Source organism: Neoarius graeffei, chromosome 27 (genome assembly GCF_027579695.1).
Source record: "Neoarius graeffei isolate fNeoGra1 chromosome 27, fNeoGra1.pri, whole genome shotgun sequence".
Classification (NCBI taxonomy): Eukaryota; Metazoa; Chordata; class Actinopteri; order Siluriformes; family Ariidae; genus Neoarius; species Neoarius graeffei.
In genome coordinates this window covers 41,573,193-41,595,503 of record NC_083595.1, presented here as the reverse complement: position 1 = coordinate 41,595,503, position 22,311 = coordinate 41,573,193, and the positions used below count along the sequence as shown (strand labels likewise).

Genomic DNA, 22,311 nt, shown 5'->3' with positions numbered 1-22,311 from the left:
ACTGTCCGTTTACATTAAAACGCCGGGAAACGGGAATCCGCCAGGGTCCACGTATTCAATCCAGATCGTGTCTGGTCCGGTGCTGTGTGAACACTGAGAATACGCGGATACGCTGTGCTGAGCTCTAGCTGGCGTCGTCATTGGACAACGTCACTGTGACATCCACCTTCCTGATTCGCTGGCGTTGGTCATGTGACGCGACTGCTGAAAAACGGCGTGGACTTCCGCCTTGTATCACCTTTCATTAAAGAGTATAAAAGTATGAAAATACTGCAAATACTGATGCAAATACTGCCCATTGTGTAGTTATGATTGTCTTTAGGCTTGCCATCCTTCCACTTGCAAGTGGTAAGTGATATGCACTGGGATCACACACACACAGCGGCTCAGTCCCGAATCACAGCTCGTGCGCTATACTCGCGCGCTCTGTGAGCTGCGCAGGGCCGGAGTGCGCACCCTCCAGAGGGCACTCGCTGTTCAGGGCGGAGTGATTTGGAGCGCAGGATGCCTGCGGAGCCGAGCGTATCTGTGTATTGGTGTTGCTGTGTGCACGCGAATCGTGTATTGGTGTTGCTGTGTGCACGCTAATCGTTTTAAAAACGTTAATCTGATGATCCGCTGATACGGTTTAATGTAAACCCCACCTAAGCGTGAGAGGCGGGGTACACCCTCGACAAGTTGCCAGGTCATCACAGGGCTGACACATAGAGAAAAACAACCATTCACACTCACATTCACACCTATGGTCAATTTAGAGTCACCAATTAGCCTAACCTGCATGTTTTGGGACTGTGGGGGAAAACGGAGCACCCGGAGGAAACCCACGCGGACAACATGCAAACTCCACACAGAAAGGCCCTCACTGGCCGTTGGGCTCGAACCCAGGACCTTCTTGCTGTGAGGCAACAGTCCTAACCACTACATCATCGTGCCACCCGCTGATAGGGAAGTTGTTGATGGAAACTGAACACACTTCTTTTACCATGAGATATGATTTTGTACAAACTTTAAGGACCAATGGAAGAGGTGTAAAAAGAACACGATTTGGAACACAACAGTGTAGTTTAATCTACACTGAAGTATATGAAACCAAATATAACGGCTATCTCCAAGGAAATCCAAAAGAATTCAGATTAGTTTGCATGTGGTGGTGGTGGTGGTGGTGTGTGTCAAGTGTTTGCTTTCAAGTTGTGCTCGAGTAAGAATACATCAAGCTAACTGTGCTTCATACATTGAAATAGTATTTGGTTACATTCCAGTAGTACAGGCATTAAATTACAAAGTTCTAACACCTTGATGCACTAGCTATATTTCATCTTAAAATATTTCTTACTCTTGTAAGGCAAGAAGCAGGTGGATAATTCCTTTTGGGTGCATCAAGAGGTTGCTGAGTACAGCTGCTTGGCAAAAACAATAATGCCCTGAGCAATAATCACCCACTAGGAAATCCTGATGCCCTGCCAAAACGCAGGCTGAATCCTAACTGGCTTCCTATTCACTACTTATGCAGTCTAAATACAGTATAATATAATAACCTAAAACATAGTATATAATAATATAATAAAAACGGCACAGGGTGTAGTGGTTAGCATGGTCGCCTCACAGCAAGAAGGTTCCAGGTTCGAACCCAGCGGCCGGCGAGGGCCTTTCTGTGTGGAGTTTGCATGTTCTCCCCGTGTCTGCGTGGGTTTCCTCCGGGTGCTCCGGTTTCCCCCACAGTCCAAAGACATGCAGGTTAGGTTGACGTGGGGCAGCCTTGGGCTGAAGTGCCCTTGAGCAAGGTACCTGACCCCTGACTGCTCCCCGGGCGCTGTGTGTGGCTGCCCGCTGCTCTGGGTGTGCGCGCACGCGTGTATTCACTGCTTCAGATGGGTTACATGCAGAGGATGAATTTCACTGTGCTTGAAGTGTGCATGTGACAAATAAAGGTTTCTTCTTCTTTTCTTCTTTCAACAATGTAATAGCCTTGTGAAAGTGCAAATGCAATTTCAAGGGCGTTTCATTTTTGCCTGTATCATGAGGAAGAGGAACTGCAATTGCAAATGGAGGGACTGTTATTACTTTGCTCCTAAAAGCTGAAGCAGACCTGTTTAGACACTGTAAATAAAATGGCATAGGAACATTGCATTTCCATTTTAATGTTAGTCCAGAAAGATGCAAAAACACATTTCGCAACTGAATTTGAATTATGTCTCAAGTTACACACACTCTTTAGGGAGATGCAACAGCAAATACACCATTTTCCAATGAGCATTTGAATTTCAATAAAATACAGAAAAAATAGTCTACATCAATATTTTAAATTGCCACTTTAATCAATTTTTATCTTGGCTTCACGTTAATTCCTATTTCGGGTGTTTTATACAACAAAAGTGTGATTTCTGTACTTTCTGACAAGATCCACTATGCCAAAAAAAAACATACAATAACACAAACTGCTGAAAAGTTAATGCTGACACCTTTCCGTTTTAGCCAGCATTTCAGCGGTTTCTGCTACAGTAGCTCTTCTGTGGGATTGGACCATATGACCAGGCCTTCATGCCCCATGCAAATCAATGAGCCTTTGCAGTCCATGAGCCTGTCGCCGGCTCACCGGTTGTCCTTCCTTGGACCAATTTTGGTAGGTACTAACCACTGCATACTGGGAACACCCCACAAGATTTTGGAGATGCTCAGACCCAGTCATCTAGCAATCATAATTTGGCCCTTGTCAAAGTTGCTCAGGTCCTTACGCTTGCCCATTTTTCCTGCTTCCAACACATCAACTTCAAGAACTGACTGTTCTCTTGCTGCCTCATATATCCCACCCCTTGACAGGTGCCATTGTCTCATTCTCATTATCTGTAGCCGCTTCATCCTGTTCTGCAGGGTCGCGGGCAAGCTGGAGCCTATCGCAGCTGACTACGGGCGAAAGGCGGGGTACACCCTGGACAAGTCGCCAGGTCATCACAGGGCTGACACATAAACACAGACAACCATTCACACTCACATTCACACCTACGGTCAATTTAGAGTCACCAGTTAACCTAACCTGCATGTCTTTGGACTGTGGGGGAAACCGGAGCACCCGGAGGAAACCCACACAGACACGGGGAGAACATGCAAACTCCGCACAGAAAGGCCCTCGCCGGCCACGGGGCTCGAACCCGGACCTTCTTGCTGTGAGGCGACAGCGCTAACCACTACACCACCGTGCCGCCAGGTGCCATTGTAATGAGATAAATGTTATTCACTTCACCAGTAAAGCCAGTATCTCACTGGGCTGCGACAGCCTGCGACTAGCTAGAGACACAACAATTGTGATAAAATATGCAAATTAGTGACAACTTCCACTTGGAATCACACTGAATTGATAATCGCATATTTTACCGCAATTGTTGTGTCTCCAACTAGTTGCAGGCCGTCAGAGCCCGGCTTTCCCTCGGCAGGCAGGGAAGTAGAGAAAGCCTCATGGAAACTGACTTGAGAAGGGTTCGCGATGACTTTGCGACACCAGCGACACATTTGCGGCTATTTTGAGGGACATTTTGTCGCACCGACTTTTTTGAACATGTTCAAAATTTCAGCGACGAAGGAGCGACACTTTGCGACTCATGCAAAGAAATTGAGAAGCCCCGCGAATGTTTCAAGACACTTTTGAAACTCTCTCGCGAATGATGTTCACAATTTGTCGCAAGCTGTCGCAGCCCAGTGAGATACTACCCTAAGTGCTCATAGTGCTATGGCTGATCGGTGTAGGTACTGTATATTGTTAGAATGTACATTTTAACAATCTCCAAAAACACCGCCACATCCATAACCGTGATAAATTTCTATAAATATACTGTATACAGTACATAAATATTCTTTTGATATAGGTTTGCAGTCCTTCTTAGGTCACATGATCAGCTATGCAAACTGAAGCTTGTGCAGGCAATGAGACACTTTGCAAGTCAGCATAAGTTCAAACATCTGACCCACAATACTGGGAAAAAAAAGTCAGTCAATACAAGATTTTGACTGGTACTGAACATAGTACTGATGTCATAAATAAATAAATAAATAAATAAATAAATAAATAAAATCAGTGCAGAAGAAGCTGAATGAACAGGCACCCAATACAAATGTATATGAGATGCCCAGATATATTTTTAACAGCATGCCTGTGGTGTACAAGTGTTGAAGAAGGAAGCTTATCCAACCCCATCACGAATTTACACTTGGGACCCAAATATTCCAATGTTTAACTTCCATACAACACCATTAGCAACAGACAAGCTACACTCAGTAACTGTATACCGACATCTACACCTATGCAGGGTTCCCGCTGGCGCTCATCACACTCGTCATTGGCAAACATAATCCGTCAGTGACGAAGAGTAAATTACTAGCAGTCATCACAGTGGTGAATGTATTAGTTATCATTAGTCATCTTCTGTAGAAATCCCTCCACAAATCCCTCCGCTTGCTGAAATCCAACCCCAGCGAAGAGACGGCAGGAAGCCAGAGTGTAAACAACGAGCACGTTGTACACATAATGATCAAATGAGCACCAAGCTTTTGACCAATTGCAGTGCATCTTCAGTCAGCCTTAGAGATGAAAGTGGAGCAAAGAAAAAAACCCTGAACTTTTGAAAGTCAAACTAAGATGGGGGGGGTGGGGGTGGGGGGGGGTGGAGACGGACGTCCCCAGAAAATATAACAACACGCAAAACCCTGCATTCTAGTGCATTTTAGTACTTATTTTCACTAAAACAAGTTATAACTTTAAGCCTTTTTCTTTCATGTACATTAATGATTAACATGTCAAAAATATCAAATTTAATTCCCCTAGTTAATGAATAACTTTCAGGAGCGCATTTAGAAAACACGGCGATTTTCCTGGCTACACAATTCATTACTTTGAAAAAAAATCAGACAGTTGAAGGTAAACTCAGCAAAATCCCAAAACAGTACTGTTAAAAAGTATAGAGTTTCTAAAGCTTTCAGGTTTCAATGTTGGGGACGTTGAGCCTCGTTTATCAATCTGTTAGTAGAGTTGTGCGCTTGCATAAGCTAAAGTGAACTAAAAATTTCCAATTCATATTTATGGGAGTTGAAGCCAATTGTTTACATTAGTTCGTATTGCCTGTAAATTTAAACACACCATCTCATCTCATTATCTCTAGCCGCTTTATCCTGTTCTACAGGGTCGCAGGCAAGCTGGAGCCTATCCCAGCTGACTACGGGCGAAAGGCGGGGTACACCCTGGACAAGTCGCCAGGTCATCACAAGGCTGACACATAGACACAGACAACCATTCACACTCACATTCACACCTACGGTCAATTTAGAGTCACCAGTTAACCTAACCTGCATGTCTTTGGACTGTGGGGGAAACCGGAGCACCCGGAGGAAACCCACGCGGACGCGGGGAGAACATGCAAACTCCGCACAGAAAGGCCCTCGCCGGCCACGGGGCTTGAACCCGGACCTTCTTGCTGTGAGGCGACAGCGCTAACCACTACACCACCGTGCCGCCCCTTAAACACACCAATGAATACCAAATTTCTCATGTAAATCAGGGGCGTAGCTAGGATTTTACGGGGGGGGGGGGGGGGGGGGGGGGGGTTATACACTGACTGGCAGCCTGAGTGCATTATGTAACAAAAAATAACCACCATTGCTAGTTTTAGGCAGCTTAGAAACCGGCTCTTCCATTATTGCTGTTTCTTGATGTTGTGTTCTAGAAACGGCACTAAAACTTAGCTTCAAAACCACAAAATGCAACTTTGATGGAAAAAATATATATATAATAAATTGCTGACCTCTCTTCACATCGAAAGAAGGAGGAAAGGTTTGCTTGTTTTGACCTGGCAAATTATTAACACGAGGAAATACTTGTAATTTGCAACTAAAAAGACTCCAGCTACACTGGCAGCTTGAACATGCTTTCTAGTGCGACTGTGTCGTGCTTGCGCAGAACGGTGTCAGTCCTGCGCGCCTTAGCACGTGCACCTGAAGGCGCGCCTTGGTGCGTGCGCCTAACGAGCTCCGGCACGCGCGCCGTTAACAAAGAACACCTGTCTTTAAATCAGTGAACTATGTTTGGGCTATTTAAGGGCCGCGCCCATGCAAGGACGATGTGAAGCATTACGCCGTGCCTAGGAATGCGAAAAATCCGAAAAATAAATTTCTCCATTCGGAAAACCGGCGATTTTCAAGAGTTTTGTCAAATATCCGGATTTCCGGGTAAATCCGGAAGACTTTCATCCCTGCAGCCTGGTGTGGTGGTGTAATTATCACTGCGTGAACCGAAAAAGGGTGCAGTCTCCACTGATTAAGTTTTTTGGGCGGTCTTCTTCGAGCACTGAAGATCATTTAAGGGCTGAAGCAGCCACAGGGGAGGCAATTCAGAGCCCCTACCGTCCCCTAGCATGTCAGACAGTTTCAGTAAAAAAAAAAAAACACCCCGCCAAAAGCGAAAATGCTATCATCCGGCAAGCAACTGAAGGGAGGTCTGTTTCGGGGTGTGTGATGTGTTGAGTTCCTGTGGTGAACGTGTGATGAAAAATGCTGTGTCATTCTGTGTTCGGTTTGTAAATCAGTGGGAAATTCAGATTCCTTCACTGTTGGTTGTTCCAAGAGTCTTCTGGACTCTGTTCAATTGTAAATCAAGTTTTGTGTTGAAGTAAAGGCTAAACGGAGTCCTAATACCTCTTTTGAATGATTCCATGCTAAAATAACCTGAAGTAAGCTCAAACTAAAGAGGTTTATTTTAGCGTGATGGTACACAGGCTGCCCAAAATCAAGTCTTTCTTATTAGAGTCTGGAGTGGAGCCTAAATTTTATATGTAATGGAGATGTACAGATATTTAAATTGTGCCAGTTTGGTTGGTATAAACCTGTATTAAGTCCACTTTGATAAATCAGAAACTAAGAAAAAAGACAGACTAAATGAAGAAAAAAAAATAAGAAAAAGTGAAGAATACTTCTTTGACCTGATTTTTCAAGGAAAAAAGTGGAGAATATTTTTCGGAACCCAGCGGGAACCCTGCGATGTTTGATAAAATGGACAGTGAGTATATGTACAAGCTAGATGTAGATGATTACATACGGGACAACATGGAAAAACAATGTAGAGTTGAAGATAATCATTAAAAGGTGAGAGATTTAGGAACAGTCAGTGTGTGATTGCTGAACAGACAGACAGACAGACAGACAGACAGCAGTAATCCAACACAAAACACTTGAACAAAAATCATAGTACAGGCATTTAAACCAATTTTATTTTGTACATTTTCTCCTAAAGTATAAGCAATACTTTGTTAGAAAGGGATGTGCGGTTACCTCCTGATGGCCTGGCAGTTGTGTCCCTTTGTCCGAGGTGGAGAGGAGACTGCCGTTATTGTCTGTGGATACACAAGCAGTCAGTCAGAATCGAATTATGCAAAGCGCTGCAGTACAAAGATCATAAGATAGATGAGAGAACACAAAACACTTAAGAGGATCTTAAAAGCACAAAACTTTTGGTGAAATTGTCTAACCACGCAGTGCAAGAATGGTTTACTTGACATAAGAGAACTACACTGGCTGAGAAATGCATAAAATCAAGATACGATCAAAGGGCCTTTGAAACTAACTGTATGGGAAGTGATCATAGGCACATCAAGCTCTGAGAAATTTTATATGGTCAAGTACAATAAAAATCCTGATATTTCATTAAGGACATGTTGATTTTATAAAAAGGCACAAATCTAGGGGGCGGCACGGTGGTGTAGCAAGAAGGTCCTAGGTTTGAGCCCAACAGTTGGCGAGGGCTTTTCTGTGTGGGTTTCCTCCGGGTGCTCCAGTTTCCCCCACAGTTCAAAGACATGCAGGTTAGGTTAACTGGTGGCTCTAAATTGACCGTAGGTGTGAATGTGAGTGTGAATGGTTGTCTGTGTCTATGTGTCAGCCCTGTGATGACCTGGCGACTTGTCCAGGGTGTACCCCGCCTTTCGCCCGTAGTCAGCTGGGATAGGCTCCAGCTTGCCTGCGACCCTGTACGGGATAAGCGGCTACAGATAATGGATGGATGGAAGGAAGCGCACAAATCTATGCTCCGTGCTTCTCAGCAGAGCTATATGCATAATTTATACTAAAGAAAAAAAGCCCTTTGCACCACAGCTGGATGTGCTGCCTTTTACAACAATTAAGTGTCGTTTTTCTGTATAAGGCCAAACAAAATAATATACGTGTTTCCGGTTACCCGACCAACCCTGTAAAAACACTGCGACCCTTCAACTGTTTATGACCACGATAAACAAACTATTTCTCGCGCCCAACCCTACCTACTTGGCAGCCTCCTGGTGAGTCAAACAAGAACCGTTAGGGCGTGTCATATAAACCACTCGGTATTTGCCGAAAGACACGAGGCCCGTCGGGAGTAAATTGACAACCAACACGCACCTCCCTCTACCCCAGCCCTTTCAAACCAGCACGGGCACGGCCTGGTAGGACGGTGCCTCGGCCAGTCATTCGCCACCGTGCAAGCGCTGCTCAGCGACTTAAGTTTTGATTTGATCCATGGCTCCAGCCCACCTTTAAACGTTTATAACTCGGACACCGAAGGTCGCAGCAAAGCCAAATTTCGTAGGTATTTCTAGACAGGGCTCACTGTTAGATGCAATCGAATACATAGCTGAACAATGCTGCGTATTCTTGCTAGTGTTACAATGATGATCATCTTAGATTTTTAAGTAGAAAAACTGGCCACCCTTGTGTTCATGCCTCAAAGGGTCGGATGTAAATGACTGCTTGCACATGCGCAGTATATTTCGTCGATTCTTCGGGTGCCTATAAAATGGAGGTTCGCCTCGGAACAAAAAGCGACACAGTGGACAGAAATGTTTGCTTGTCAGATCAGCCTGTTGCAATGTAAAAGATATTCACAACAATTAAAAATATTTCCAAATGAAGAACTATAGAGTAACTACAACATTGTTTCCTACAACAAATCACACAGTTCTGACATTCTGGGATCAGTTGCAAACGTTTAACGAGTATTTTGCAAAAAAAGTTTTCAAAGGAAACTTCTCACTTTTTCCCTACCTACCCTAGAAAATTTGTCGTAAACTTTTGGGATAAACAAATTTTTTTTCCCTACCTACCTACCCTATTTTGAAAACCCAGGAAACACATATTACACTACGTTCAGACTGCAACCTGAAACGACCCATATCCGATTTGTTGTGAAATCCGATTTTTTTGTTAGGCCATTCACATTACCAATTATATGAGACTTGTATGCGATCTCCAATATGAACGGAAAACGACCCAAAAGTGTCCCGCATGCGCAAATTGACACGTAATAAGCACATCTATGTAATACGTAAACAACAACAAAAAAAAAAAGCGCACTCTTCATGTTTAATGATTTTTGTTTGTTTAATTATCTGGTTAGTGTTAAAGTGTGAGGTCTCATGTGTGTTTTTGTTTCTGAACTGAAATGAAAACGTGTAGCCTGGTAACGAGGGTTGACTCCTAAATATCTCTCTAATTTCTATATAAGTGCACTACATGTTACTAGGAAGTAATGGATTTTTAAACTCTATATAGTGCACTCGAGCTTCAGTAGGCAGTCGTTTGGGATACGGCCGCTGTATTACCAAACTCTTAATTCAGGCTTAATAATTTGCACATATTTATCTCGTCATATTAATAAACTTTTTCTACATTTTTATAAATATTTATTTAGATTGTTTATAGCCAGCTGAATTCTGCAACTTCTCTCAGCGCTGGCTCAAGGTGCAGAAACACCAGTGCAGTTTGCTATGGAGATGAGGCGAGACCTGGCGATGTGGTTTTTGTGGCGGCGGCGGAACTCGCACAATAATCTGATTAATGTGGGCAGCAGACTAATGAGACCGAAGGTGTCAAATTACTGGAAATTTCCAGAACAATCTTATAATCTTGTAATACAGGATGGTTTAAGTTATAAATCAGTTATAGAAACTGTTTTATTTAATCAGGCGAACAGATCAACATCCAGGTCCCTACCAAATCCACCATTAGCTTGATCAATTCTATAAAAGTCTATTTAAATTCTGAAAACTGTATAAAATGTTGTTGTTTTCCACCAAAGAGGCGGGATTAGCCAACGCAGAATAGTGACGTTTGTCTCTTGTTGATGACGTGTAGGTCGCATGAATGCGACCTGTCCGGTCAGACTGCAGTCGCATGTGAAAATAACGGATATGCATCGGAATTAGGACCACATATCCAAGCGGCCTGGGTCGCATGTGAAAAAAATCGGATCTGTGTCGTTCAGATCGTCAATAACAAATCGGATACAGGTCGCATATGGGCAAAAAAAAAAAAAATCGGATATGGGTCGTTTCAGGGTGCAGTCTGAACGTAGTCTTATTTTGTTTGGCCTAGTGGGAGAAACATTTCTCTTGTTGCTTGTTGGATTTGTGTGTTGTGGTAATTTTGTTGTTCTTTTGATCTCTTAGCCAGCATACAAAACAGGCCTTTATTTCTTCCAACAAATCAAATCATAGAGCAGGCATACTATTTCTTTATCCACGTACAATATGACAATCCACTGAAACATAACACTCATGCGGTATTGACTCATGTTAATCAGATGATGGGGGAAAGAGCAAAAGGATATCTTGTGTTTGACTTGGAGGTAAAGCTCAAATTCGAATTCTCTGGGAGGTCAGTGTTATAAGAACACGTTTTCCAAACACAATGGAAAAGAGGAAAAGATGAAAAGGTTATCGGCTAAAGCCATTATTAGTTTGCAGTTTTGTCTGTGTGCTCATTGTGCTGAACATTAAGCACAGACTGAGTAACTCTAGAATACGTCAGACATGACTCATGAGAATAAAATGCGTTAGAATATTGTTAAAATCAAACGGCAGTGACTGAGCTAGGATTCTCAGACGACTCAACGTTGAAAGTTTAACACAGAAACAGAAAGCCTTTTTTCCCCCTCTTCTGGTATCTCTCCATCACGAACGTGTTGTGCACTACTTGCAATACTCTGTACAACTGATGCTGACAGTACAGATTTGAGAGAACGCTGCTGGAATGACAGGACTTCCTGTGGGTTGTGCAGAGTGACGCATACACAGTTGCACAGTACAAAAACCGCAAACATAGATGAGCAAAGTGCCCCCCCACACACACACACAGTAGAGCAGCGGGAGTTGAACTGCATTGCACAATTGTAAGATTTTGAAACATTTACAGTTACTGTGTACACATGAATAGGCATCATGAGTTTGTTTTTGGTTTTTTTCAGTTGGAAAAGCAGCAACAAACAAGACATGGTCATCACTATCCCCTGCCACGAGCATTTTATGAAGACCTCTTAACACTTATGCCATTATAAGCCCATTGCTTTAAAGGAACAGTCCACCGTACTTCCATAATGAAATATGCTCTTATCTGAATTGAGACGAGCTGCTCCGTACCTCTCCGAGCTTTGCGCGACCTCCCAGTCAGTCAGACGCGCTGTCACTCCTGTTAGCAATGTAGCTAGGCTCAGTATGGCCAATGGTATTTTTTGGGGCTGTAGTTAGATGCGACCAAACTCTTCCGCGTTTTTCCTGTTTACATAGGTTTATATGACCAGTGATATGAAACAAGTTCAGTTACACAAATTGAAACGTAGCGATTTTCTATGCTATGGAAAGTCCGCACTATAATGACAGGCATACTAACACCTTCTGCGCGCTTCGGCAGCGCATTGATATCTGAGCTCCGTATCAATGCGCTGCCGAAGCGCGCAGAAGGTGTTAGTACGCCTGTCATTATAGTGCGGACTTTCCATAGCATAGAAAATCGCTACATTTCAATTTGTGTAACTGAACTTGTTTCATATCACTGGTCATATAAACCTATGTAAACAGGAGAAACGCGGAAGAGTTTGGTCGCATCTAACTACAGCCCCAAAAAATACCATTGGCCATACTGAGCCTAGCTACATTGCTAAAAGGAGTGACAGCGCGTCTGACTGACTGGGAGGTCGCGCAAAGCTCGGAGAGGTACGGAGCAGCTCGTCTCAATTCAGATAAGAGCATATTTCATTATGGAAGTACGGTGGACTGTTCCTTTAATATTGACTTATGATGTCGTGAGTGCTAGGACACCTTCAAAAAACGCTACCCAGCTTTTTTCCAGTAGGCTGAGCACGCAAAGTTTCATTGACGTAGCTTATGTAGTTCCTGAGAAAACTTGTCCGGATTGAGTCCACTTGTACAAAGTCCAATCACGAAAATCAAGGGCCATAACTCTGAAAATAATAATTAATCGTAAAAGATTTTCAAACCGGGCGGCACGGTGGTGTAGTGGTTAGCGCTGTCGCCTCACAGCAAGAAGGTCCTGGGTTCGAGCCCCGGGGCCGGCGAGGGCCTTTCTGTGTGGAGTTTGCATGTTCTCCCCGTGTCCGCGTGGGTTTCCTCCGGGTGCTCCGGTTTCCCCCACAGTCCAAAGACATGCAGGTTAGGTTAACTGGTGACTCTAAATTGACCGTAGGTGTGAATGTGAATGGTTGTCTGTGTCTATGTGTCAGCCCTGTGATGACCTGGCGACTTGTCCAGGGTGTACCCCGCCTTTCGCCCGTAGTCAGCTGGGATAGGCTCCAGCTTGCCTGCGACCCTGTAGAAGGATAAAGCGGCTAGAGATAATGAGATGAGATGAGATGAGATTTTCAAACCCTACTTAGATCATGAATAGTAATATGAGCACGCGAAGTTTCATTGACGGAGCTTATGTAGTTTCTGAGAAAACTCGTCCAGATTGAAACGGACAGACGGACTCCATTCCTATATCCCCCTGCGCACTTCGTGGTGGGAGATAAAAAGACCATAAGAAGAAAAGATGCTTCAATAGGATAAAGACTTAATTTACTGTCAGTCAAGAGGTTTAACCCTTTTGCGTTTCTCAAGCCGAAATATACACTATATGGTCACAAATATGTGGACAGCTGACTTTCACACCCATTCGGGCTTCCCCCAAACTGTTGCTATATACCTGGAAACATACAACTGTATAGGATATCTTTGTATATTGTAGCATTACAGTTCCCCCTCACTGGTACTAAGGGGTCTATTCCAAACCTTGAACACCTTTGGGATGACCTGGAACCATGACCTCACAAATGCTCTTGTGGTTGAATGGGCAAATCCTTACAGACACTCTCCAAAATTTAGTGGAAACCCTTCCCAGAAGAGTGGAGGTTACTAGAACAGCAAATGGGGTCTAAATCTGGAATGGGATGTTCAACAAGCATGTATGGGTACGATAGTCGGGTGTCCACATACAACCCCGATTCCAAAAAAGTTGGGACAAAGTACAAATTGTAAATAAAAACGGAATGCAATGATGTGGAAGTTTCAAAAATCCATATTTTATTCAGAATAGAACATAGAGGACATATCAAATGTTTAAACTGAGAAAATGTATCATTTAAAGAGAAAAATTAGGTGATTTAAAATTTCATGACAACAACACATCTCAAAAAAAGTTGGGACAAGGCCATGTTTACCACTGTGAGACATCCCCTTTTCTCTTTACAACAGTCTGTAAACGCCTGGGGACTGAGGAGACAAGTTGCTCAAGTTTAGGGATAGGAATGTTAACCCATTCTTGTCTAATGTAGGATTCTAGTTGCTCAACTGTCTTAGGTCTTTTTTGTCGTATCTTCCGTTTTATGATGTGCCAAATGTTTTCTATGGGTGAAAGATCTGGACTGCAGGCTGGCCAGTTCAGTACCCGGACCCTTCTTCTACGCAGCCATGATGCTGTAATTGATGCAGTGTGTGGTTTGGCATTGTCATGTTGGAAAATGCAAGGTCTTCCCTGAAAGAGACATCGTCTGGTTGAGAGCACATGTTGCTCTAGAACCTGGATATACCTTTCAGCATTGATGGTGTCTTTCCAGATGTGTAAGCTGCCCATGCCACACACACTAATGCAACCCCATACTATCAGAGATGCAGGCTTCTGAACTGAGCGCTGATAACAACTTGGGTCGTCCTTCTCCTCTTCAGTCCGAATGACACGGCGTCCCTGATTTCCATAAAGAACTTCAAATTTTGATTCGTCTGACTACAGAACAGTTTTCCACTTTGCCACAGTCCATTTTAAATGAGCCTTGGCCCAGAGAAGACGTCTGCGCTTCTGGATCGTGTTTAGATACGGCTTCTTCTTTGAACTATAGAGTTTTAGCTGGCAACGGCGGATGGCACGGTGAATTGTGTTCACAGATAATGTTCTCTGGAAATATTCCTGAGCCCATTTTGTGATTTCCAATACAGAAGCATGCCTGTATGTGATGCAGTGCCGTCTAAGGGCCTGAAGATCACATGGTTTTCCGTCCTTGACCCTTACGCACAGAGATTCTTCCAGATTCTCTGAATCTTTTGATGATATTATGCACTGTAGATGATGATATGTTCAAACTCTTTGCAATTTTACACTGTCGAACTCCTTTCTGATATTGCTCCACTATTTGTCGGCGCAGAATTAGGGGGATTGGTGATCCTCTTCCCATCTTTACTTCTGAGAGCCGCTGCCACTCCAAGATGCTCTTTTTATACCCAGTCATGTTAATGACCTATTGCCAATTGACCTAATGAGTTGCAATTTGGTCCTCCAGCTGTTCCTTTTTTGTACCTTTAACTTTTCCAGCCTCTTATTGCCCCGTCCCAACTTTTTTGAGATGTGTTGCTGTCATGAAATTTCAAATGAGCCAATATTTGGCATGAAATTTCAAAATGTCCCACTTTCGACATTTGATATGTTGTCTATGTTCTATTGTGAATACAATATCAGTTTTTGAGATTTGTAAATTATTGCATTCCGTTTTTATTTACAATTTGTACTTTGTCCCAACTTTTTTGGAATCGGGGTTGTACTTATGGCCATAGTGTATGTCCCATGTTAAAATGTTTTTGGTTTTTTATTATTATTATTATTATTATTATTATTATGGAGAGCTGATACCATAGGGAAATTTAGCAGATTTATGTCCAAAAAAAAGAAAAAGTCAGAATGCCACTGTGTTTCACTTACTCTCCAGCAGTCATTATTATATACAGATAATACAGGGAGCCTTTAGAATTTGAAATAATTACACGCACCAACACGCCGCAAGGGAAGTGTACAATGTCAGAGAGTAGGCTATTGAGCAGGCCCTCATTGCCAGTAGCTTGAATAGCGTGGGAGTAAACGAGAGAAAGGCCTTATCAGAACCTCTCACACAGCCCACTCTGTATGGGATGGTAAAATGTGTGTCACAGTGTGTTGGCCCCCAGCTCGCACTCTTACAGACAGCAAGCAGACAAAAATACAGAACAGTGTGGCACACAAGCACACACTTGCCATTAACATCAAACAACATTAAGGCAAAGTTAAGAAGTCGTCTACAGGGAAATAAAGACAAGATCAGAAGAACAAAAAGACACATGTAAGAAGGAGTTAGCAAACAAGAACTTAACAAGGCCATCCTTAAAAAAAAATCCGTTTCCTGTCCACCGGGTGAGCAAAAAAATTCAGTCGGGAGGGATTTTTTATATTGTATATATATATATATATATATATATATATATATATATATATATATAAAAGAAATCGCAATGCTGTGTTTGCTTTTTCTTTCAGTACTTTATTACAAAAGCAGACACATTTAATAAAATATGACAGTTTAATCAACTGAAATTTGTACAAAAACTTTAAGTTAGCATTTTAAATGCTGACTGCAACATTTGCAAAACTTTTACAAAAGGTACTTAAAATGTCCGACACACGGACTTTTTGTAGTTCTAAACCGACCGTTAGGCCTAGTTCGGATGAAATTACACTATTAAAATGATCACTGAATGATTTGTTTTTCTGAATCTTTACCATTTTGTTGTTCGCTAGAATACCATTTTGCGATTTCACACTTAAGCAAATGTTTGAAAACTCCGGATCTCCTTCCTTCATGGTGCCTGCCATTTTTTTATGCCGCACGGCGCATGCGCAGAGCTGATTCAATTCTATATTCCGTGCACGCCGGCTGCACAATTAAGTCCAGCCGGCTACTTTAATGACTTATTTTTGTAGCCCACAGGCTCTAAATATTAAGTTTCGATTTTAATAAAATGAAATGTTTATCTAATGGACTGACAATAATGTCAAACTGAACCGCACTCATTTAAAGTTGTGATTTGCGCTGTTTGTACCGATAATAACCACAAATTCCCCGCCGACTTCATTGATCAGGGGAGAGTAACTCATCCGCGGCCCCGACATGCAGTGTGCGCGCGCACTCAGCGGAGGCAGTAGTGTGTCGGAGGGAACAGAAGCAGAGATAACGCTTATTTTGTCTCCGGTAAACCAGTCTTCTCTCGTTCAATTACGTGCTGGCATCAAAAGACACCGTTGGTTGTAAATGAAACCAAACTGAATCGTTGGAGTGTATTTTCATGCACAAATGGAGAAATGTTCGCTGAGTGTGTAATTGTGTAGCCACCACTGCAGACCGTTCTCGTTGTTAATTCATAGCATGCTCAGTTGCGTGAATGTGTCATGCACTGAAAATAAGAGATTTACAAGCCAGGAATGCCTCATGATGCAATACGCAAGAAAAGAAAGATTTACTGCCATTTTACTTTGTATTTGAGTAAAGTGAATAAATAAATGGCCTGTGGAAAATACATTTAATCCTGGGAACTGCGTGCACAGGAGTTTATTTTGTGTTTACTCCCCCCCCAGCTGGCTACTTATTTGTCATGGCTGGCTAGTATGAGCCTTAGTGGAAAGCCCTGGGAATGCGTAAACGTCAAGTTCGATTTTAGATTTACGAACCCGAAAAAAATGTCAAAAAACCAGCGTTAAAAAAAAATTTCAACCGCACAAACGGCACTCACCCGGCCGGTGGACCGGAAACAGAACATTTTTTAATAATGGCCCTAATCCCAGGCCTCTACTTGAAGCAGATGTCAGTACACAGTAAAACAAAGCGGTCGGAGGACAGACGGACGTCACACGGAGACATGGAGACGCACTCCGTCCATACCTGCGAGAAAGGTCTTCCTGTAACCTGTCAATACTGCAAAGCCATCTTAACCAGGGTGACACCAAGAAGTCAGGGCAGAGGAACAAAAGAAAAGCAAAGACATATTTTGGTGGATAGAGAAAACAGCAATATAAAAACATTGTAAAAGAAGGAGAGCTATGGAAAAAAACCTTAAAATGAAGGATATTCTACATCTCTGTAGCATAAGCCCTTATGAAATGCAACTTAGTAATATGAGAGCGCTGGCCAGCAGGTAACAGCCGTTCTTGGCGTGGGTGTTATTTACATTAGACCTGGTGATAATATTGCAGGTGATGAGTGCTGGGAAAAAAGGACACCTGTTATACCTGGTTACAGAACATTATACTCGTATCACAGTGTCAAGTGAAAAGCCAATCAATTAGGGTTCCCAATGAATTATTAAAGAATTGTGCAAATATTTAAATAATATCACCTTGTAGTTTGATTTGTTCATAAATCAGTGGCTCGTTTCTAATACCATTAAAACTGTAAATTCCGGTTGTTATGACATTTTAACACACTACGATAGAGCTGTGATGGAAAACGTAGAATAAAAATGTCATCGCTTTCCATTAATGGCTTAAAGGAACAGTCCACCGTACTTCCATAATGAAATATGCTCTTATCTGAATTGAGACGAGCTGCTCCGTACCTCTCCGAGCTTTGCGCGACCTCCCAGTCAGTCAGACGCAGTCAGATGCGCTGTCACTCCTGTTAGCAATGTAGCTAGGCTCAGCATGGCCAATGGTATTTTTTGGGGGTGTAGTTAGATGCGACCAAACTCTTCCGCGTTTTTCCTGTTTACATAGGTTTATATGACCAGTGATATGAAACAAGTTCAGTTACACAAATTGAAACGTAGCGATTTTCTATGCTATGGAAAGACCGCACTATAATGACAGGCGTACTAACACCTTCTGCGCGCTTCGGCAGCGCATTGATACGGAGCTCAGATATCAATGCGCTGCCGAAGCACGCAGAAGGTGTTAGTACGCCTCTCATTATAGTGCGGACTTTCCATAGTATAGAAAATCGCTACGTTTTAATTTGTGTAACTGAACTTGTTTCATATCACTGGTCATATAAACCTATGTAAACAGGAAAAACGTGGAAGAGTTTGGTCGCATCTAACTACACCCCCAAAAAATACCATTGGCCATACTGAGCCTAGCTACGTTACTAACAGGAGTGACAGCGCGTCTGACTGCGTCTGACTGACTGGGAGGTCGCGCAAAGCTCGGAGAGGTACGGAGCAGCTCGTCTCAATTCAGATAAGAGCATATTTCATTATGGAAGTACGGTGGACTGTTCCTTTAAAGAGCCCAGAGTCAGGACTTATAAAGTGCTCTATTAAAGAGTCCATAGATTGTATGCAAATATGCCATATTCCACTGCTGCATTCCCTTCATTATACGTATATATTCTTACAGCTGTACAAATATTTCAGTCCTGCTTACCAAACTGACGAACAACCATCAAGCAGTCAAAAATTTACAAAATTACATGCATGGATAATCTTGCCCCTAATTATTTTACTAGCTTGCTCAGGAAATGCTCCAGTATACATCAACAGAATACTAGGAATAGTAACAATCTAAATAGCCCCAAGTGTTGCACTGCCAAAGCACGAAACTCTTTTCTTTACAGGGGAGTCTCTGTCTGGAATTCACTCCCTGAGGCCATTTGCAAGTCTCTATCAGTATCCATTTTTAAACATAACTTAAAGTTGCATTATTTTGAGACGTGGCTGCACACCTAGTTCTGATAAGTTTGATAATAATAGTACGCTTATTATGTTTTGATAACTCCTTTCTATACCTTTCCATTGAATATTTATTATTCGTAATCAGAGTTATTTTTATAAGCACCTGGCAGCACGGTGGTGTAGTGGTTACCTACACCATGGTCACCTCACAGCAAGAAGGTTCCGAGTTAGAACCCAGTGGCAGATGGGAGCCTTTCTGTGTGGAGTTTGCATGTTCTCCCCATGTCCTCCAGTTTCCCTGGAGCATATCACGGGTAAATTCAGGAGCAAGATCAATGTAATTCTCCCATTTTATATTAAACTTTGGTCAAATATCTGTAACATTCTGCATTCTCTGCAATTTTTTTTTTACTTTGCGCAACATCAGAAAAATTCAGTTGAAATCAAGCCATTTGAGGTGAATTGGTCCGCCTCTGAAAAAACTTGGCATTTGGATTTCCCGGGAAACATTGATTTTCGTGACGTCATCTGTGGGACGCCTCCCTCTGAATCCTACGTCAGCGCTGGTTTGTTTATGAGAAAACGACCTGGCGGTTTTCTGCAAATTTCTTCGTTATCGCGTAATTATTAAAATGGTTAACAGATGTATCGTAGGAGGGTGTAGCAACACCAATCTTGATGGGATTAGTACTCATCATTTCCCAAAAGACCGGACAATGAGAGAGAAATGGGAGCGCTTGGTCTACACAGGCTGTGCACTGAAACCGTGCAAAGCTCACGCAGCCTGCTGGCGCTTCCGCAGATAACGTCACGAATCTGGCTCCAGACTCCCTTGGGATTTTTCCAGGCACGTTTTGTTATTTTATTTTTTTCTGCTGTAGACAGATGGCCTTGTGCAAAATTACCCTTCTGGATGAGTATGTAAAGGGACATTCTTTCATATTAAAAAAAAAAACGAAATTGGTCCAGAATATGCCCTTTAACAAGGGGTAGCCATGGCCTGAGGTTGGGCTGAAGTGCCCTTGAACGAGGCACCTAACCCCCAACTGCTCCCTGGGCGCTGTAGCATAGCTGCCCACTGCTCTGGGTTATGTGCGTGTGCTCATTGCTCACGTGTGTGTTCACGGCTTCAGATGGGTTAAATGCAGAGAGGAATTTCACAAGTGTACGTGTGATGAATAAAGCTGTTCGTCTTCTTAAATTAGGTATGAAGACATTTTGGGAACCTAATAAAGATTATTTTTATCCACATTCACTGGCGGCACGGTGGTGTAGTGGTTAGCGCTGTCGCCTCACAGCAAGAAGGTCCGGGTTCGAGCCCCGTGGCCGGCAAGGGCCTTTCTGTGTGGGGTTTGCATGTTCTCCTCGTGTCCGCATGGGTTTCCTCCGGGTGCTCCGGTTTCCCCCACAGTCCAAAGACATGCAGGTTAGGTTAACTGGTGACTCTAAATTGACCGTAGGTGTGAATGTGAGTGTGAATGGTTGTCTGTGTCTATGTGTCAGCCCTGTGATGACCTGGCAACTTGTCCAGGGTGTACCCCGCCTTTCGCCCGTAGTCAGCTGGGATAGGCTCCAGCTTGCCTGCGACCCTGTAGAACAGGATAAAGCGGCTAGAGATAATGAGATGAGAGCCACATTCACTGGATACGAGCAATCGTGCACTCTGATTGGCTACTCTAGTCCTAGGCTATCAGCTTACAGTGAGTAGAGAAAAACAAAATGGCGGAGTGTTTTGCTGAACCAACCGAGGACGAAATAAAAACTCTACCTGAAAACAACCCCCCCCCCAAAAAAGCAACAAAATATGGAATGAAAGTATTTGATGGTAAGAATGTTTCTTTTTCAAGAATTATTATTATAATGATAGCATTTTCCACAAATTGTTACCATCATTTCACTGGTTTAATTACATTCTAAACAGAAACGATTTTGTTGGATGTTTTGTGTTAAGTTTTTGTTTATTGAATTTGCAAAAAATAAGAATAAAAATGCTCCGTTTCTCAAAATCCAGTGAATGTGGATAGAATAAAGAGTTATTTCACTTACTCATCATACATGGCTTATAGCCAACTTGGTGCCATGCGCCTCGCTGGCCATCAGCTCATGTACGACTCGATTTTGTGGAATAACTGTTAATTGCATTGCATATCTATCTACACTAATGTCCAGACCCACCCTGATGCTGATAACAAGGCGGTCCTGAAATTCATAGATAAACTCTGGTAAAAGAGGTAGACAGTAACGAAGTACACTTTGAGTATCTGTACTGTACTTGAGTATTATTTTTTCCGGAAACTTATGACTTTAACTTCACTACATTGTGAAAGACAAATATCGTACGTTTCACTCCACTACATTTCTATCAATGACCTCATTACTATGAAGCAGCTTTGAAAGTGGATGTTTTTTTCTTTTCTAAAACATGATTGCTTTTTTTTTTTTCCCCACAGGCGACACTGAGACAGCCGATCAGTAAATCGCTAGGGTCGCGTCCATAGACTGGATAAAATCAAGTTCACTTTTATTCCAAGAGAAAGCTTGCAATGAATTTGTCTGTGCTTTTAGAGCTAGCGATAACATTGCAATAGCTATGAAGTCTGGTTGGTCAAATGACCTTCTATGGATTTGCCCGCCAAGTTGCCATCATCTTGTCCACAGCTAATATTTACACATAGCTACTTAACTTGGACACTATTACCAGTAGTTAGCATGTAAAAACAGAGTTACGCTAACATGAATAACGTTAACTTATCTGAAGTCCGTTCAGAAATGTTTTAGCGTAATCTTGCCAAATAAACAGAATACAGAAATCTTTAGTTTCTAGTAACGTTAGCCACCCAATATGATTTTGAGTTTGAAGAGAGTTTGCTAGCATGTCAGGTAGAGTTTCACTGACTAGCTAGCTTAATGTTAAACCACCATGATGGCACAGCATGCGTTCGTTTTGTAAATCCAGTCGGTTGCATTAGGTTTTGTAAGCGTTGTGGCAATAATACAACAATGCACTAACAGAAAATGTACTTTTAATACTTAAGCATTTTTAAAAGCAAGTACGTCAGTACTTTAACTTACAGTGGTGCTTGAAAGTTTGTGAACCCTTTAGAATTTTTCTAAATTTCTGCATAAATATGACCTAAAACATCATCAGATTTTCACACAAGTCCTAAAACTAGATAAAGAGAACCCAGTTAAACAAATGAGACAAAAATATTATACTTGGCCATTTATTTATTGAAAATGATCCAATATTACACATCTGAGAGTGGCAAAAGTATGTGAACCTTTGCTTTCAGTATCTGGCGTGACCCCCTTGTGCAGCAATAACTGCAACTAAACGTTTCCGGTAACTGTTGATCAGTCCTGCACACCGGCTTGGAGGAATTTTAGCCCGTTCCTCGGTACAGAACAGCTTCAACTCTGGGATGTTGGTGGGTTTCCTCACATGAACTGCTCGCTTCAGGTCCTTCCACAACATTTCGATTGGATTAAGGTCAGGACTTTGACTTGGCCATTCCAAAACATTCACTTTATTCTTCTTTAACCTTTCTTTGGTAGAACGACTTGTGCACTT

The 22,311-nt window shown here is 42.5% G+C and overlaps 1 protein-coding gene across 4 annotated transcripts in view; it reads right to left on the bottom strand.

Annotated features, from left to right (window-relative positions):
- The window catches only part of ano5b (anoctamin 5b), a 98,111-nt gene that overhangs the window by 46,765 nt on the left and 29,035 nt on the right, over positions 1–22,311 (bottom strand). For 2 of the 4 annotated variants that reach the window (XM_060911438.1, XM_060911439.1), the window contains exons 2-3: positions 17,015–17,059; positions 7,309–7,370 (exon numbers count right to left, since the gene is read on the bottom strand). In XM_060911438.1, the coding sequence (XP_060767421.1) occupies positions 7,309–7,370; positions 17,015–17,059 (107 nt within the window). The remainder of the gene's footprint in view (positions 1–7,308; positions 7,371–17,014; positions 17,060–22,311) is intronic. The other 2 variants (XM_060911440.1, XM_060911441.1) reach the window with 1 other exon arrangement.